Below are 14531 nucleotides of genomic sequence, written 5' to 3' on the forward strand. Positions count from 1 at the left end.
AGGAGTGAAAAGCTGGAGTTTCCAACAGGTATGATGTTTACATCCACATTCAGAAAAGCTAAAGTCCCCCCCCCCCCGGCCCTTTGTTATTATTTACAGTGCCACAGTACTGAGGGGAGGAAGGTCAGGTCCCCAGGGTGCTGGCTGCTGCGTGACCAGGAGAGCAGAACTTGTCTGCTTAGAAAAAGAAGTACGTCTGCAGTGCCCAGGAGGAGTGATCTGTCTGTGTTCAGCCTGGGGCTCTGTAGTCAAAACTTTATCTGAACCTCAGTCTCCTGAAGCCCAGCCCGCTAGCTCCTCTTCCCCTTGTGTACCAGAGCGTTGCTGCTTTATAATCCCCATACTGCTGTGAGCCAGATTTTTCCCATAAGCAACACTTCTTTCTCACTGGCATCCAGGAGCTCGAGTTATGATCCTGTCCCAAGGTTTGGGGCTTGGCAAGAAGCCAGCGGTTGCCGGGTAGTTCTTCTGCACCTCACTTTCTGCACGCGTGCTCCTGCACATACCCACGCATCCCATGTCACCTTCCTCAAAAATAGTTGCAGTGCTGTGCTGAAAAAGAAAGGAAAAAAGATGATCTTTATTTTTTGTCTTCCCTGCTCAGGGAGCAGCTCCTTGCGGAATGAAATGCTAACGAGCACCTTTGCCTTTCCTTCCTGCTATGTCTTACACTGGATTAGACCTGAAAAGCAGTATCACCAAGCTTGAAGTTCAATTTATCAATGCAGTCAGGATTGATTTGTTACACTACCTATTCTGGGGAAATGAATGTCTCCATCGCACTCCCTTCCAATGCAGGCAGACCTTTGTTTTGCTCAGATCAGCTATGTAATGTAGGAAGCTGACGTTCCACAGATAAAGGAAAAAGCCTGCAAAATCCTGACTAATTCTACCCAGCCTGGCAATGCCGGAGACTGATGCCACTTGCAAAGCACCTGCCTGGCGTTATGGTGGCTGCGGATACCGGGCAGAAGAAGAGCTCCCCACCTGGGCTTATCTCCTACATTTTTTGTTGTTGAAGAAGTGGTGAAAAGTACCATTGTTGGAGCTCAAATTCCAAGGACCAAATTCCAAATAGTAAGAGTCAGGTTGAAAACAAAGTTGGGTTTTGTACAAATTTTCAGCTGTTTTGCAAGACAATGGAAAATGGACTTTTCTACTGCTGTTGAGGAGGAGAATTTTACTCGTAATCTAGCACAGGGGATCTCCATTAAGAAAGCATGCAATTAAAAGTCCAGTTTTCTCCTGAAGCTCATTTTGATGGAATGTTTGCAATGAACTATGTACAAATGTTGGAATTATATTTTCAGATTCAAAAGACCCAGAATGGGATTGCTATGAAGAGTCATATTTTAAAAAGACCCGTTGTTTGCTAACAAGTGCTGTATGCATCTCATGCGGAAGGAAGGGGTTAAGAGCTGAACACCATGTGGAAACTTGTGGAGATCCTCACGCTCCTGCAAACGTGGCTACAAGAAGGATGTCTATAGCTGGTGCTCATTAAGCGAGACGAAATGAAAGAGGTAGTTACTCTAAAGTAGCTTTTTTTCCTCAGGTAAAAGCAGGATTTCTTTCTCATAAATACACTGCAGCTAGACATAAACCACTTATTGCTTGAAAGCAGCTCTGCGCTGCTGAAGAGCTGGAGCTCATGAGTGAGAAATTGGATCTTAAGCAACCCTGACCCAGGTGCTTTCAGCCTGGCTGCTGGCAGCAGCAACACTGCTTTTTGCCTTTTCTGAGGCTGCAGAAGACTCCTGCCTCTGCAGCTAAACGCTGAGTTTCCAGAGGATGTGAACAGTGGGGTTACGTCTGAGAGCGCCTCGTTACCACTGTCTCTCCCTTCCTGCCGCCCCCTTCAAAGCCAAAGCGTCAGCTCTGCATACCGCGCCAGAAAATGGGGCCATGTTTGCTCTGCGAGTTTCTAGATCCGGCCCCCTATTAGCATGTTTCCCCTAAAAATGGAGCAGGAGATGCAGAGCTTTGGAGGACACAACAAGCATGCCCCTTCCAGTGAAAGGGTCACGGAAATGGCCACGGGCCGTTCTGGATGCAGTGAATATCTCGAAGGGCTGCACATCTCTCGGCATGAGATTTCAAGTTGCCTTCTCTGTAACTTGAGTGTTTATTGTCACTTACTGTGTTTCCTTTTAAAAGGAGAAAGAAAAAAACTCAACATCACGCACTCTTCCTGGTGCTCTTTAATCTTACACACATCTCCAAAGAGTCATAACTCTAGTCTTAAAAACTGTCTCCTACTCGTAAGGCATGGGTGCACATGTACCAACTGATTAAAACTGAAGGGCTGAGGTGTGCCCCCCAATCCCCTGACCAACATTAGCTCCAGTTGTTCCTTAGCTCCAGCTCTGCAGGCTGATGTCTGAAGTTGTGCAGGAACTGGCTCACGTCGGAACGTGTCACAGCACCGGGGGCTGACCGTAACTGTGAGAGTGGTGGGACAGGCCATCGGAGATCTTATTTTAACTTGGAGCCATGCTTGTCACAGACCCTTTTCTGAAACCCAGGCGATGCCCTTGCTGAGCACATCTGTTGTCGCCAACTTCTACCAGAATTATGCTACCTGCCTTACGGTGATACTGGAGAAATGTTGGCCTGATGTTAAGATGCTCATCGTCAGGGACTGTGGAGAACCATGACTCCTGGCCTCCCAATGATTACTGGGCAAGTATGGACAACAGAAATAACCCTATGTACGTCCAAAGTAGTTTGATCTGAAAGGCTCGTGAGTTTTGAACAGCTGAGATGAGCATTACTGAGAACTCAGTTTCCACTTCAGCCTGCTCTTCTACTTGTGCAGGGCAGAGTACAGAAGCAAGGCTTGGGCACTTCACAGCCTCCACTGTCTGGATCAGTATTTTCCAATGTGCTCGAGTTTCCAATAGTTTAAACCGCTGAGTTTTGCAGAACTTTAATTGTATAAAATACAAAAAAGAAAGGCATACTCTATCAAACTAACACACAGCTAAGCACGTAAAGAATTTAGGGGATGAATGAACAGAAAATAATTCATATACTGCAAGAATAAATTGCTGAGTCCACTAGAAGGAACCCCTATTTCTTCTTCATCTTTTTTTTTTTTTTTAATGGTGCACAAGTACTTGGAAATACAAAATTGCAGGAGAAATTTGGTGGAAAGGCCATGTGGGGGTGCCATTCCTCAACACTACTCTTTAAATTACTTAAAATGTTGCAATAAATTTGAAGAACATCAAAGAACTTCTCTCAACTACGACCACCTGAAACAGCTGAAGCAAGCTGAGAAGTCCACATCGCCTTGCTGAATTAAGGTGCCAAAACCTGAGCTACAAACAGAGCTGTCACTGGAGAGCTTACCGTAACAGGAAATCAAGCCCTTCCTGCTGTGAGACAGACATTCATCCTTTCTCAAATTATTTAAAGTGACTAGAGGCAACAGATCCTCGGGTGGCTCACACTGTTGCATATGCATAAAAGTTAGGATCAGCTGAGTGTGTTTCTCCTTGATGACTTGGTATGTAGAATCATAGAATAGTTTGGGTTGGAAGGGACCTTTATAGGTCATCCAGTCCAACCTCCCTGCAATGGGCAGGGACATCTTCAACTAGGTCAGGTTGCTCGGAGCCCTGTCCGACCTGACCTTGAATGTTTCCAGGGATGGGGCATGTACCACCTCTCTGGGCAACCTGTTCCAGTGTCTCACCACCCTCTTCGTAAAAAGCTTCTTATATCTAGTCCGAATCTACCCTCTTTTAGTTTAAAAACATTACCCCTTGTCCTATCACTACAGGCCCTATTAAAAAGTCTGTCCCCATCTTTCTTACAAGCCCCCTTCAAGTACTGAAAGGCTGCAATAAGGTCTCCCCGGAGCCTTCTCTTCTCTAGGCTGAACAATCCCAACTCTCTCAGCCTTTCCTCATAGGAGAGGTTTTCCATCCCTCTGATCATCTTTGTGTCCCTCCTCTGGACCCGCTCCAACAGGTCCGTGTCTTTCCTGTGCTGAGGACCCCAGAGCTGACGCAGTACTGCAGGTGGGGTCTCAACCAGGGTGGAGTAGAGGGGCAGAACCCCCTCCCTCGACCTGCTGGCCACGCTGCTTTTGATGCAGCCCAGGATACGGTTGGTCATATAAGAAGAGCTGCCTCTAGTTAGCAGGTTCTTGAGGGCAAAGCCTAGTGAGAAGGTCTCCTGATTGTTGGTAAAGCTGCTTTTCTAAGAGGCTGTGCTGGGTGCTTGTGCCCCTCCCAGCATGGGTCCAGGAGCTGAGCTGGCTGTTTTGCAGGGGTGAGTGGCAGGGTGAAGGTCCTGCAGCGTCAGCTAAGGCTGCCTTTCTGCTTTTTGCGTTAAGTCGGTGTTTCTCCCTTGCTGAATGACCCTGGGCTTGGGACTGCTGTGGTGAGGGATGAGGCTGTCCCGATGTTAATAGAAGGTCGTTGCAATGCGATCAAACCCTTCTGCATTGCTCAGGTAGCAGGGTGAAGGTACCCCAAGGGTGAGCATGCCATGGGGTGGCCCAGAGGGTGGGAGGCGGGCACACAGTGTGTCCATCAATAGCCCAGCTCCTGGGGGCTGCAAGGCTGTGCTAGCCTGCCCTGACATACTATTGCCCCCCAAAACTGAGGATACCCCTGGCTGCTTCTGGGCTGTGCAGGGGAGAGCCAGCCTGGGACCTGAGCCCCCCCCTTGCATCCAGCACATGGGGGAAGAAAATGAAACGATCCATCCTCCCAGGTCAGGCTTTTTGTACAGCTCTTCAAACCTAGAAACCGCTCCTCTTTCTCCTGCCACTAGGCTCAGCTTGCTGAAACAGAGATTAAAAGCCTGAATTCCTGTAAAGGTACTTTAATGGCAGCCAAAACAGGCTCCCTAGAGAAGATTAACTGTCCCCTGGACTGAAGGGAGTTTGAGCTTTAGCAAAATGGACTGGTGAGAAAAATATAGCCAGTCCTGCAAAAATGAATTTGATAAAGGTGCGCAGGGCATAGTGAAGGCATGAGACGCTGGTTAAGTTTCAGCTTTTATGTATAGCTGAGTTCTAGGTCTTTAGACAAGACTTAATCTTTTCTATAAACAAATAACACATTCATTTACATGAATAATCCACATTTCTTATGCAAATCATTTCCCTGCTGCTGTTTCTACTGAGAATAATATTCAGTATAATTACCACATTTATTTAGTGAATCTATTTACACAGGGTAGCTCTCTGTCCATGAATGCTCTTCACCAGAGAGGCCCAAAGAGCAACAGGGGAGCCCAAGCTGCCAGTCATGTGCGCCCTCCGCTTTCTATTTTTGTTCTGATAAAGCATTTTGGGACCGTTTGAGATGTCTCGGCAAGAGCAGAAACATGTCAGCATCCTGCCTCCGTCCCAGGGAGAGCACCTGCTGCTAATGGAAGGCAGCTCTCCCCTGCTTGCTAGCCTGCTGTTTGAGCTCCAGCTAACTATAATGAGGCAAGGCACTTTGAATAATAACTTTCCTTTGGGTATAAGGCTATCTTAATTTTTTGTGTGTTTAAGTTGGTAATTGCCATAGAGTTTGAAAATCTTCCAGGTTTTACCACTCTTAATTATGTTCTCATGCATATGCATCGTCTGCTTGTGCGCTCATTACTGCAAGGAGATCAGAACCTGAAACTTTGGAGTGGGTTCCTCCAATTATCTCCCATATGCAGAATTTCCTGCAAAATACCTCTCCTGTGTGGGATAGCCTAAGCTGTTTGGAGCACATCTTGCTGTCCAGAGCACATTTTGCTCTGTGCGGTTAAATCAAGACACGTTTCTTCCCTCGTGTGTCTCGCCTGGGTTGCTCCTACCTGGGATGTCCCTTTGCTGTAGCACCAGCTGTTGAAATGCTTGTTCAGGGGAAGTTATTATGGTGTCCTAATGGAAAATATTTCAACTTTCTAGGACCCTGATTGCCTCTTTACCTGCTCTGTTTGCATCTATTGATCGTTCTGGTTCAACAAGAGCCTCTGGGACTAACAAATTCTAACAGGTTTGAATGCATTAATGAGGTGTTATGCAGGGAAGGAAAAATAATGCTGTTGGGCTTCTAACTTGTTCTTGCTCAATAACGGCAAAACAAATGTGTGCAATTAAACATTACTTTGTTTTCTAAACAGCAGCCTTGAAATTTTGTCCTGCTAGTGGGGAAATCAAGCTGCTGCTTTGCTTTCTAACCAACAGCAATGATTTGGTGATGGGAAATGAGATGTTAATCCACATGAGCACATTCAGGGTAAGAATATCGTTCCCTGGTAGGTAGACAGGATTTGTAGCACCGTCTGTGTTTTCCTGTAGGAGATCACAGTGGATCCCACGAAAAGATTGGCGTGGAGCACGTGTAGATCTTGACGTTATGCACTCTTTTTGCACAGAGTAACCTCTTGCTTTTAATTCTTTTTCAAGGAGATGCAATGTTAGTTGTTAGCCCCTTGGAGCTTTTGCCTTGAGAGCAGGAGATTGCCTCATCAAATATAAATCACTCCATCTTTATACTTAAAGCGTTGGATTGTATATGGAAGAACTGTCTGTTCCTAGACTCTTCACCTAAATAATGGGATTGAAAGCTTAAGAAGTTAGGTGGTGTGTGGCTCACTCTCTTCAGTTTTTGGATCCCTCAGGAGAGGGGAGGGATGAACAGTCAAGAATGTTTTCTATGAAAAATTTTCTAGGAGGAAGACGAGGGTAAAACTTTTCATCCAGCTGCGAAAACGCTCCTTCCCACAAAACGCCTGGTGCACTATTACATGTTGCCAGCTGTGTTTAATAGATGCCTAAATCCCAGTTGGCATCAGGCCACGCTTATCACAGAAGTAGAGCTTTGGCTCTGGAGTCTGCTTAACACCTGCACACAAAAGGGCAGAGGCATTAAAGGTGCTTTAAGGACAAAGCTTTATTTTGGCTAATGTGTTCTCTCACCCATCATCTGACTTGTTTTTTATTCTGCTGAGTGTCACCTGTCCAAACCACAATTATGGGCTTAAATGTGTCTGAGGGACATAGTCCTGCAGCTGGCTAAAAGGACTGATTTAGCATACTCAAAGTAACAAAAAGGGTTTGGTCTGAATTCTGGCAGGCTTCTCCGCTTTCTCAGAGATGGATGGGGGGTGCGTGCACATCTCCTTGGGATGCAGCTGAGCAGCTCTGCTTCCCCTGTAGCATTACAGCAGCACTGGGGTCCCCCAGGAGGACGGGTGCCTGCCAGAGCCATGCCGAGGACAGCAGGGTGCCCAGGACCTTACGGGCTCAGGTGCTACTGGTGAAGATTCATCTGCCCTGTGCTGTGTTTGCTTGTTTGTGCTTGTGTTCATTGTGATTGTTTGCTGCAACTTGGCCCTTAACGCTATCTGTTGCCTTTTGTCTCAAATGCTTTTTGTGGCCATTTGCAGCGGCTGCCGCTGGTTGCTGATGCAGTGACCTGGTTCCAGACAGCTTCCCCCTGGCCAAAACACTGAAAACAGGCTGTGGGATCAGCAGCCATCACTTATCCACGGGCTTTTCCCAGAAAATGCCTGTGTTGAGGAGCATCAGGAAAGACTGTCAACCACCAGAGACATCTGGAGACAGGCAGGACCCAGAGGACTTAACTCTATTGTGGCAATAAGCTACACAAAAGCAGGGCTGGTCAAAAGCAGCCAGTGAACAGCACTGAAGGTGGTCACGGTGGAAGAGCACTGCCCAAGGGATCGCTTTTTGTGCTCCCTAAAATGTCCCCCAGCCACATGCTGAAGTCAATGTGTCTGCCTTCAAATCTCCCATTGCTCTGGCCCTTGATCCCACGCCTGCTTGTACTGGCACCGTTGGGCACCTGGGAATGCTGGGAGCTAGTAAAAAGGCTGCATCTAATCCAGAAAAACTTACGCTCCAGCAAATGGAGACAAAGACTCTGGAGAATGTCAATTAAACACAAGTGCAAGTGGGTGGCCATTTGATTGCAGTTGCTAAAGATGCAAGATATAATACCTTGTGGTAGGCAAGAATTCTTTCACTCTCCTCCAGTCTCGCTATGGAGGAGTCTTTGCATTCGTCCCAGCGGTGAGGGAGCTCAGCACTACCTCATGCATCGGTGCCACACGAGCTAGGCTGAAGGTGGGAGGCTGACTTGTAGAAACGGCAGGTGAATGTCTGGATGTGTGCTGGTGCCCATCTACTCAGGGAACAGCTTGTGTTCATGCAGCTGACTTGAGAGAACTTCAATTAACAAATACTATTAAAGTATCTCTCCTCTTTATTTTATTTTTGTTATGCATAGCATTTCCTGACAGCTTAAACCTTTAATTAACTGGAGATGCCATCGTGGAAAGTTTGCTAGAGAAGAATGCTTGCAGTTTAATTAAAAACAAAAAAATCCTTTACGGTTACTGAAAAAGATCTGCTTGCAACACCGATAGCGGCAAAAAGCCTGCAGCAATTCCTCCATTTCCCTTTCTGATTGAAGCAGTAGGTGAGGAGGTGCAGAGCGATATCATCGCCCGAGTGGAGAAGGTGATCGCTTCACAGCTTCACGTTTGACCCTCCAGTTTAGGCTGCAGATGTAGGACAAGCTACAGTTCTGTTACCTTGGTGAGCGAAGGGAGACAGCCAACTATAAAGCTTTTAATTTTTAAAGAACTTCAACTTAAAATTTTCCTGGTATTAGGCCAGAGCTGTCTCTAACATTTGTGGTCTTCTCTGAGGGCACACAGGGAGAACATTGTCTTTTTTTTTTGGTTCCCATTACAGCACGAAAGCAAAGGTAGAGCTTACCTGCCACAAAAATGTGGGATAATGTTCACAGTCATCATGGAAGCTGCTTTTTGAGATGGTAGGGTACTGCCTGATGTGGCAGAGAGTCCTCGCTGCCGTTCACAGCCCTGAGGGCTGTGTGCGATTGCGATGGTAGCTGCAGCTAGGAACCACCAGCTCAGCACACGCTTGCACCCTTGCAGCAACGTGCCATGGGGCCAAGGCACGGCGGTGACGAGCGCCGCGGAGCCGGTGGAGCCCCACGGCAAAGCAACGATCTCTCCTTGCTCCCGTGCAAAGGACTTGCTGGCTTCTCCCCTTCTTCTGCCCACGTTGACTGGATTAGGAACAGACCATGTGACCTGGAGGCTTCTGAACAGCTGCAGATCCAAAAAGGGATTTTTGTTCCTGTATTAAATATAAACCTGAAAGAGGCACCGACACGACTGTTTGCATTCAAAGCACAACTCCACCCCTAGACAAGTAGCAAATGGTTTCTGAGTCATCCCGGGGAGCAGGTCGGGGCTGTTGGGATGGTGCCTGGGCCGGGGGCATGTGTTGGCTTGCTCTCCTGGGGGCCCCGCACCTCGGCTGGCACCCCGGCTGCTGGGTGGCGAGGGACAGCTGGGCTTCTTGTGAAACACGCCAACGCTCAGCACTTGCCAAAACAGCTATTTGGGAGCAGCTCGATGTGCTCTCCCTCCTCTCCTGGCCCTGTCCTCAGCGTGGTTAAATTCAGTAGGTGTAGCACACCCTCTTCCAGGGGTGGGAGAGAAACTTCTGTATTAGCTTCTTTCCCCAAGCCTGGAGCAGGGACCACAAGGGTGCCGTTGACCGCTGAATGAAATCCATCTCCCTGTGTAACCACATATTACCATGCTGACCCTTTCAAACGCTGACCTCTTATTTTTGCAAACGTACTCTTTCTGATGTATCTGCTACGGCAAGCAGCACACCTTTGTGGGGAACCTGCGCTGCCACGAGCAGCAGTGAGAGCTGGGCTGCCCCAAACCACTGACCGTGCCAGATCCTACCCTGGCAGTGGAGCTCCGTGTCCTAGAAGCCCCTTTTCAGCCAGGCCTTGGTGGGGTTACTCCATCTTACAACAACATGGGATGTTCAGCCGAGACTCCTCAGCATCCCAAGTTGGGGATAGATTTTGATCCTTTCACTTGATCACTTCTTGAGCGTATCTGTTTAAGCCCCTTGCAACTTTCTCAGAACAAACTGCAAACTATTTGGGATTCTTTTGGAAAAGAAACATGTTTTTTCTCAGTGGACGGGAATCTCAGATGTGAACCAAACTCAAACCCAGGAGTATTCCTAGTAAAAACTGCACTGAAGCAGTGCCCAGCTGGTTTGTAGACCTGGTGAGATGAAATTCCCTTGAAATGTGCTTTACAGATGCCCTTGAACTAGTGAGGAGAGCTACTTTCCCTTACCACCCTTTACTTAAAGGCGGGACCCCGATGAAAAATTAGAAAAATGGGGAAGATAGGTATCAATAATAAAACAGAAGATTTTTTTTATTGCCGTGGTTTTAATGGAATTGCAGTAGGATTTTTATACATGTCTCTGAAAGTCCATGACTTCAAATAACGCTGAACCTAGAGATTTGTACTCTTGCCTTATTCTTGTTTCAATAGCCCTTACCATCGTCTGCTTGATATATTATCTGTCCCAGCACACACACACGCACTCACACACGGTCAGGAGGAACATACTTTCCTGGAGACGGCATGCATTGCTAGAGCTCCTCGAATCTCCCGTCTCACCACGGGACCCCTGCACAGAGCAGCCCCAGGGCTCCAGCAGGCAGGGATTTGTACAGCGGCACCCTCCTCGCTGGTGTAACGGCAGTGCCAGCGGGGAAGAGTCAGGCCTTTGCCCGTTATCTCGGCTGGGCACAGTGGGTTATTCATCACGGTGCCAAGCCCTGCCAATAAAGCTTTCCCTCAGCAGAGGGAGTTGTTTCTCAAGGTAATAAGATAGCATTATCTGATTGCATTTTTGTCAGGTCTGTCCTATTTATTACCTTACCTGTAATCTAATTTGTAATGTACTTCCCTGATATTTTCTGTATTTCCCTCCCTATATTTTGTAATAACTTCTGCTGAAAGTCTGACCTACAAAAAGATGATGTTTTTAATCCAGCTTTGAATGATAACACCCAGGTGCCTTTATCTGGAAAAACTCTCCTAGCATGGAGCAAGGTCTGGGAGGAAAAGCTCAGCAGCCTCTGCAAGCGTGTTGGGGGAACGCTGTGTTACAGCAGCCGAGGTCGCTTTGTCCCAGCCAGGAAAATGCCAGCAGCTACTTTCTACTTGTGGCAAGATGATCTTTTTGGTCAGAAAGCCATTCCTGCTCTAAAAGGGTTAGAGGGAGGTATGCGAGAACCAGCAACTAGCCTATGCCGATAACTGGGTTGGGCAGAAGGCAAGAAAATAACTATAAGCCATGTGAAAGGCCACCATTGATGTGCCTCGGCTGCTGAAAGTTGCTCAGGTGCTTCACCTTAACTTTCAGGAGAAAGCACAAAGCAACAGCCCGGGGAAGAGAGCAGTACCTGCAGGTTCCCTCTAGCTTGGGCAGAGATGTCTCGTGGCAGAGCCAGAGCTTGGTGGTCCTGCTACCCTGAGCACAGGGCTGAGGAAGGTTAATTAGCGTGACAGATGATGGGCACCATGGGAAGAGGGGCATTTTCAGGCTGGCGTGGGCTTCCCATGCTATGCCAAGCTGGTGGCTCGCCAGGGCACGAGGGCTTTCCGCTCTCTTCCCACCCGGTTAGCTCTGCTCCCGCTTGGCTGCGCTGCTGACGTTGTTGTAAAACGAAGTTCAGCCTAAGCCTGCCTGCTGGACCTGGATTTCATCATTCTGGTAAAGGCGTCTCAAAGTCAGATGGCCTTAAAACAAAGAAAGAGAGATGTCCCTTTTTGTGGATGCTAATGAAATTTTTATCTGGGCATCTTTCTGTGAATGTTGGGCCTGAGAGGCATGGATTATGTTAGGGGAGAAGGGCTTACTGAGCCCTGGAAATAAATCAGAGGAGGACAGAGGATGAAGATCACAAACGATAAATTAGCAAGTGACAGAAAACAACTGCAGGAAATAATAAAACCAGGAGGAGTGTGTGGGAAAAGCATAGGAGAGGTTGTTTACAACATGTGCATTGGACTTTCCAGCATTTGACATCTTATCTCCAATTCATTCCATATGTTACTTTATGCATGGATTCCTGTTTTTATGGGGTTTGTTCCATAGTTTTTCGACTAACATGAATGACTCACATCTGCTCCAATACTTAATTTATTCTCTAATGTCTTCTGCAAGGGATTGCTCAGCTCGTGCAATGCTTGTCAGTGGCAGGATCGGAAGAGCAGCCAGTCAGGCAGGTGAGCAGGGACAGCTGGGTGAGGCAGCTCTTTTCTGGAGTTTTTTTTCCGGTTTGGGTTGTGAGGTTTTTTTTCTTCTTCTTCCCTTAGCAATGTCTGTAATTCGCACTTTGGCTGCCCTGCGCGGACAGGCTTGCAGTGCCGGGGCCGTGTGTGGAGCCAGCAGGGAACACCCCACGGGACAGGGATGATGGCTGAGGGCCGGCACCGAACTGCTGCCGGCATGCTAACAGCTGATGATTATGATTTTATTTTTTAAGTGCTCTTGACAGCTCCGGAGACTCACATCTTCTCTTCTAAATCCAGTAATTAAATTCCACCTACCTGAATTCCCCCTGCTGTTTCAATTGGATAAATTAATCTTCCCGTCATGTCTGAGCCTTCTCTGTGTGTTGCTGAACGGTGGCCTCCCCTCGCCCCGCAGCCGGACCGGGACCGGCCCCGGGACCGGCCCGGGCCAACTTCGCCGCGGCTCTGCCCGGCCCCGCGCATCCTTCGGGGCCGCTGGGAAGCGGCCTGGACCCACTCGCGGTGCGTGGGAGGGGAGAGACATGGGCGTCCCCGCTTACCCCCCCCCCCCCCCCCCCCTCCATCGACCCCTGTGCTGGGTGTCTCCGTCCCCGCCGGTGCGGTGCCCGGCGGAGCGAGCAGGGTCAGCGGCGCGGCCCCGCACCTCCCCCGGCGGGCCCGGGGTGCCGGGCTGCGCCCAGCACCTTCCCTCGGCGACCGACTCCGGTACCGGCTCCAGCCCCCCGCTCCTCCCGCCCGGCGCCTCCTCCTCCTCCTCTTCCTCCTCCTCCTCCTCCTCCTCCTCCTCCTCCTCCCCTGCAGAGCACGCACAGCCCGGGACTCGCATCGCCGGCTCCGAGGCGGGCGGGCGAGACCCTCCTCCCCGCTTAGCCCCGCTCCCGCTGCCCCCCCCCCCATCCCCCCCGGAGGTTCCCCTTCTCCCCTCTCCGCTCTCCTCTCCCCGGCCCTTCATCCCCCACCGCCCCCCGGACACTTTTTCCCCTTCCCCTCCCGAGGATGAGGCGGCCGACGCGGCGGCTGGCGCTGTCTCTGCTGGGGGTGCTCTGGCTCGCCGCCCTCCTCCTCTTCTTCTTCGGGGCGAGGAGGAAGTTGGAGGCGGCGGGAGCCGAGGGGCACACGCCGGAGGTAAGGAAGGGTCGGCGGGGACGGGGGTCGGGGCCGCCCCGGTGGGACGGAGCCGGCGGGCAAGGGCGCGCAGCCGCCGCCCGGGGAAGAACTTGCCGGCGGTTTGCGGGACCACCTCGCCCCACCGCGCTCCCCTTTAAAGTTTGGCACCGGCTCTGTGGCCCTGGCAGGGGGTCGGGCCCTTTCCTTATCCCGGCCTCGGGAGGCGGACGATCCCAGCCGGCCCCTCCGCCCCGCGGTTCGCCGGAGGCTGCGGCCGTCGGGGGGTCCCCGAGGTGCGGGGAGGGGGTGTGTGTGTGTGTGTGTGTGGGAGCCCTTCTGCCCCGCCAGCAACTTCGAGCATCCCTCGGGCCTTGGGTTCCTGGGGAGCGGGGGGACCCCAGGAAGACGAAGCGGCGTGGTTTGTGTCACGCGTGGGGGACGGGCGAGACCTGGCCCGGGTGAAGGGGTCACGCAGCGTTTCCAAGCTCTTTCCTAAACGAGAAGGGCTCCATCTTCTCCCTCATCCGAAGACGGGGGTAGATGGGAGAGCGTTTAGGTGGTCCATGGTTGGGGCACGTCGGCTGGCGGAGCTGCAGGTGCATCGGCCGGGTTAAACCTCTGGGGCTTTTTTTTTAATTACGGGTTTTGTTTGAAGGCACGCGTGGGTAGGAGCGTTGCCCTGTGAGTCTCAGCCTGGGTGGGAGAAGGGCGCAGTCGCGTGTTTCTGTGGCGTGTTTTGAGTCCCCGGCGTGCACCGGTGAGCGACGGCGCAGGCGAGATGCCAAGAGCATCCCGCTCGACGCAGGGAGCGAAGCGGGAGTTTCACTGCCCAAACGGTGTGAAAAGCAGGGGAGCCGCAATCAGCGTCGTTTGAGCAAGGTCCCACGTCCTCTCCTCTCTCGCGGCTGAGAGCAGCCTGAGCTCAGCCGAGGGTTAACTTTCCAAAGGAGGCGGATTAGATGCTGCTCTTAGTTACAGTGTTGTAAATCTTGAATAAATTAATCGGGGTTAGAGCCCGGGTCCTGAAAATCTGCTGAGATTAAGGGTTATCGCAGCAGAGGAAGGCTGCGAGCCCTCAGCCCCTTTTTTGCACCGATGACACCCAACTGAGCGTTTGGCCCGCGGCATACGGCAACTATACGTGTTGGCCAGGTCTTTGGAGAGTCTCATATATGTGTCACCTCTGCAACTGAATTAATGGCTTGATTGGGGAAAAAAAAAATAAATCAGAACTCATAAAGCTTACTTTGATTTTTTTTCATCCTGAGGAATTA

General features: G+C 50.2%; 1 protein-coding gene across 1 annotated transcript in view; it reads left to right on the top strand.

Annotated features, from left to right (window-relative positions):
• The first annotated feature begins 13146 nt into the window (after positions 1 to 13146).
• GALNT14 (polypeptide N-acetylgalactosaminyltransferase 14) overlaps positions 13147 to 14531 on the top strand; it is a 103889-nt gene continuing 102504 nt past the window's right edge. Inside the window, exon 1 of the mRNA XM_049834015.1 lies at positions 13147 to 13275. Coding sequence (XP_049689972.1) covers positions 13147 to 13275 — 129 coding nt within the window. The remainder of the gene's footprint in view (positions 13276 to 14531) is intronic.

This window comes from Accipiter gentilis, chromosome 30 (genome assembly GCF_929443795.1).
Source record: "Accipiter gentilis chromosome 30, bAccGen1.1, whole genome shotgun sequence".
Taxonomy (NCBI): Eukaryota; Metazoa; Chordata; class Aves; order Accipitriformes; family Accipitridae; genus Astur; species Astur gentilis.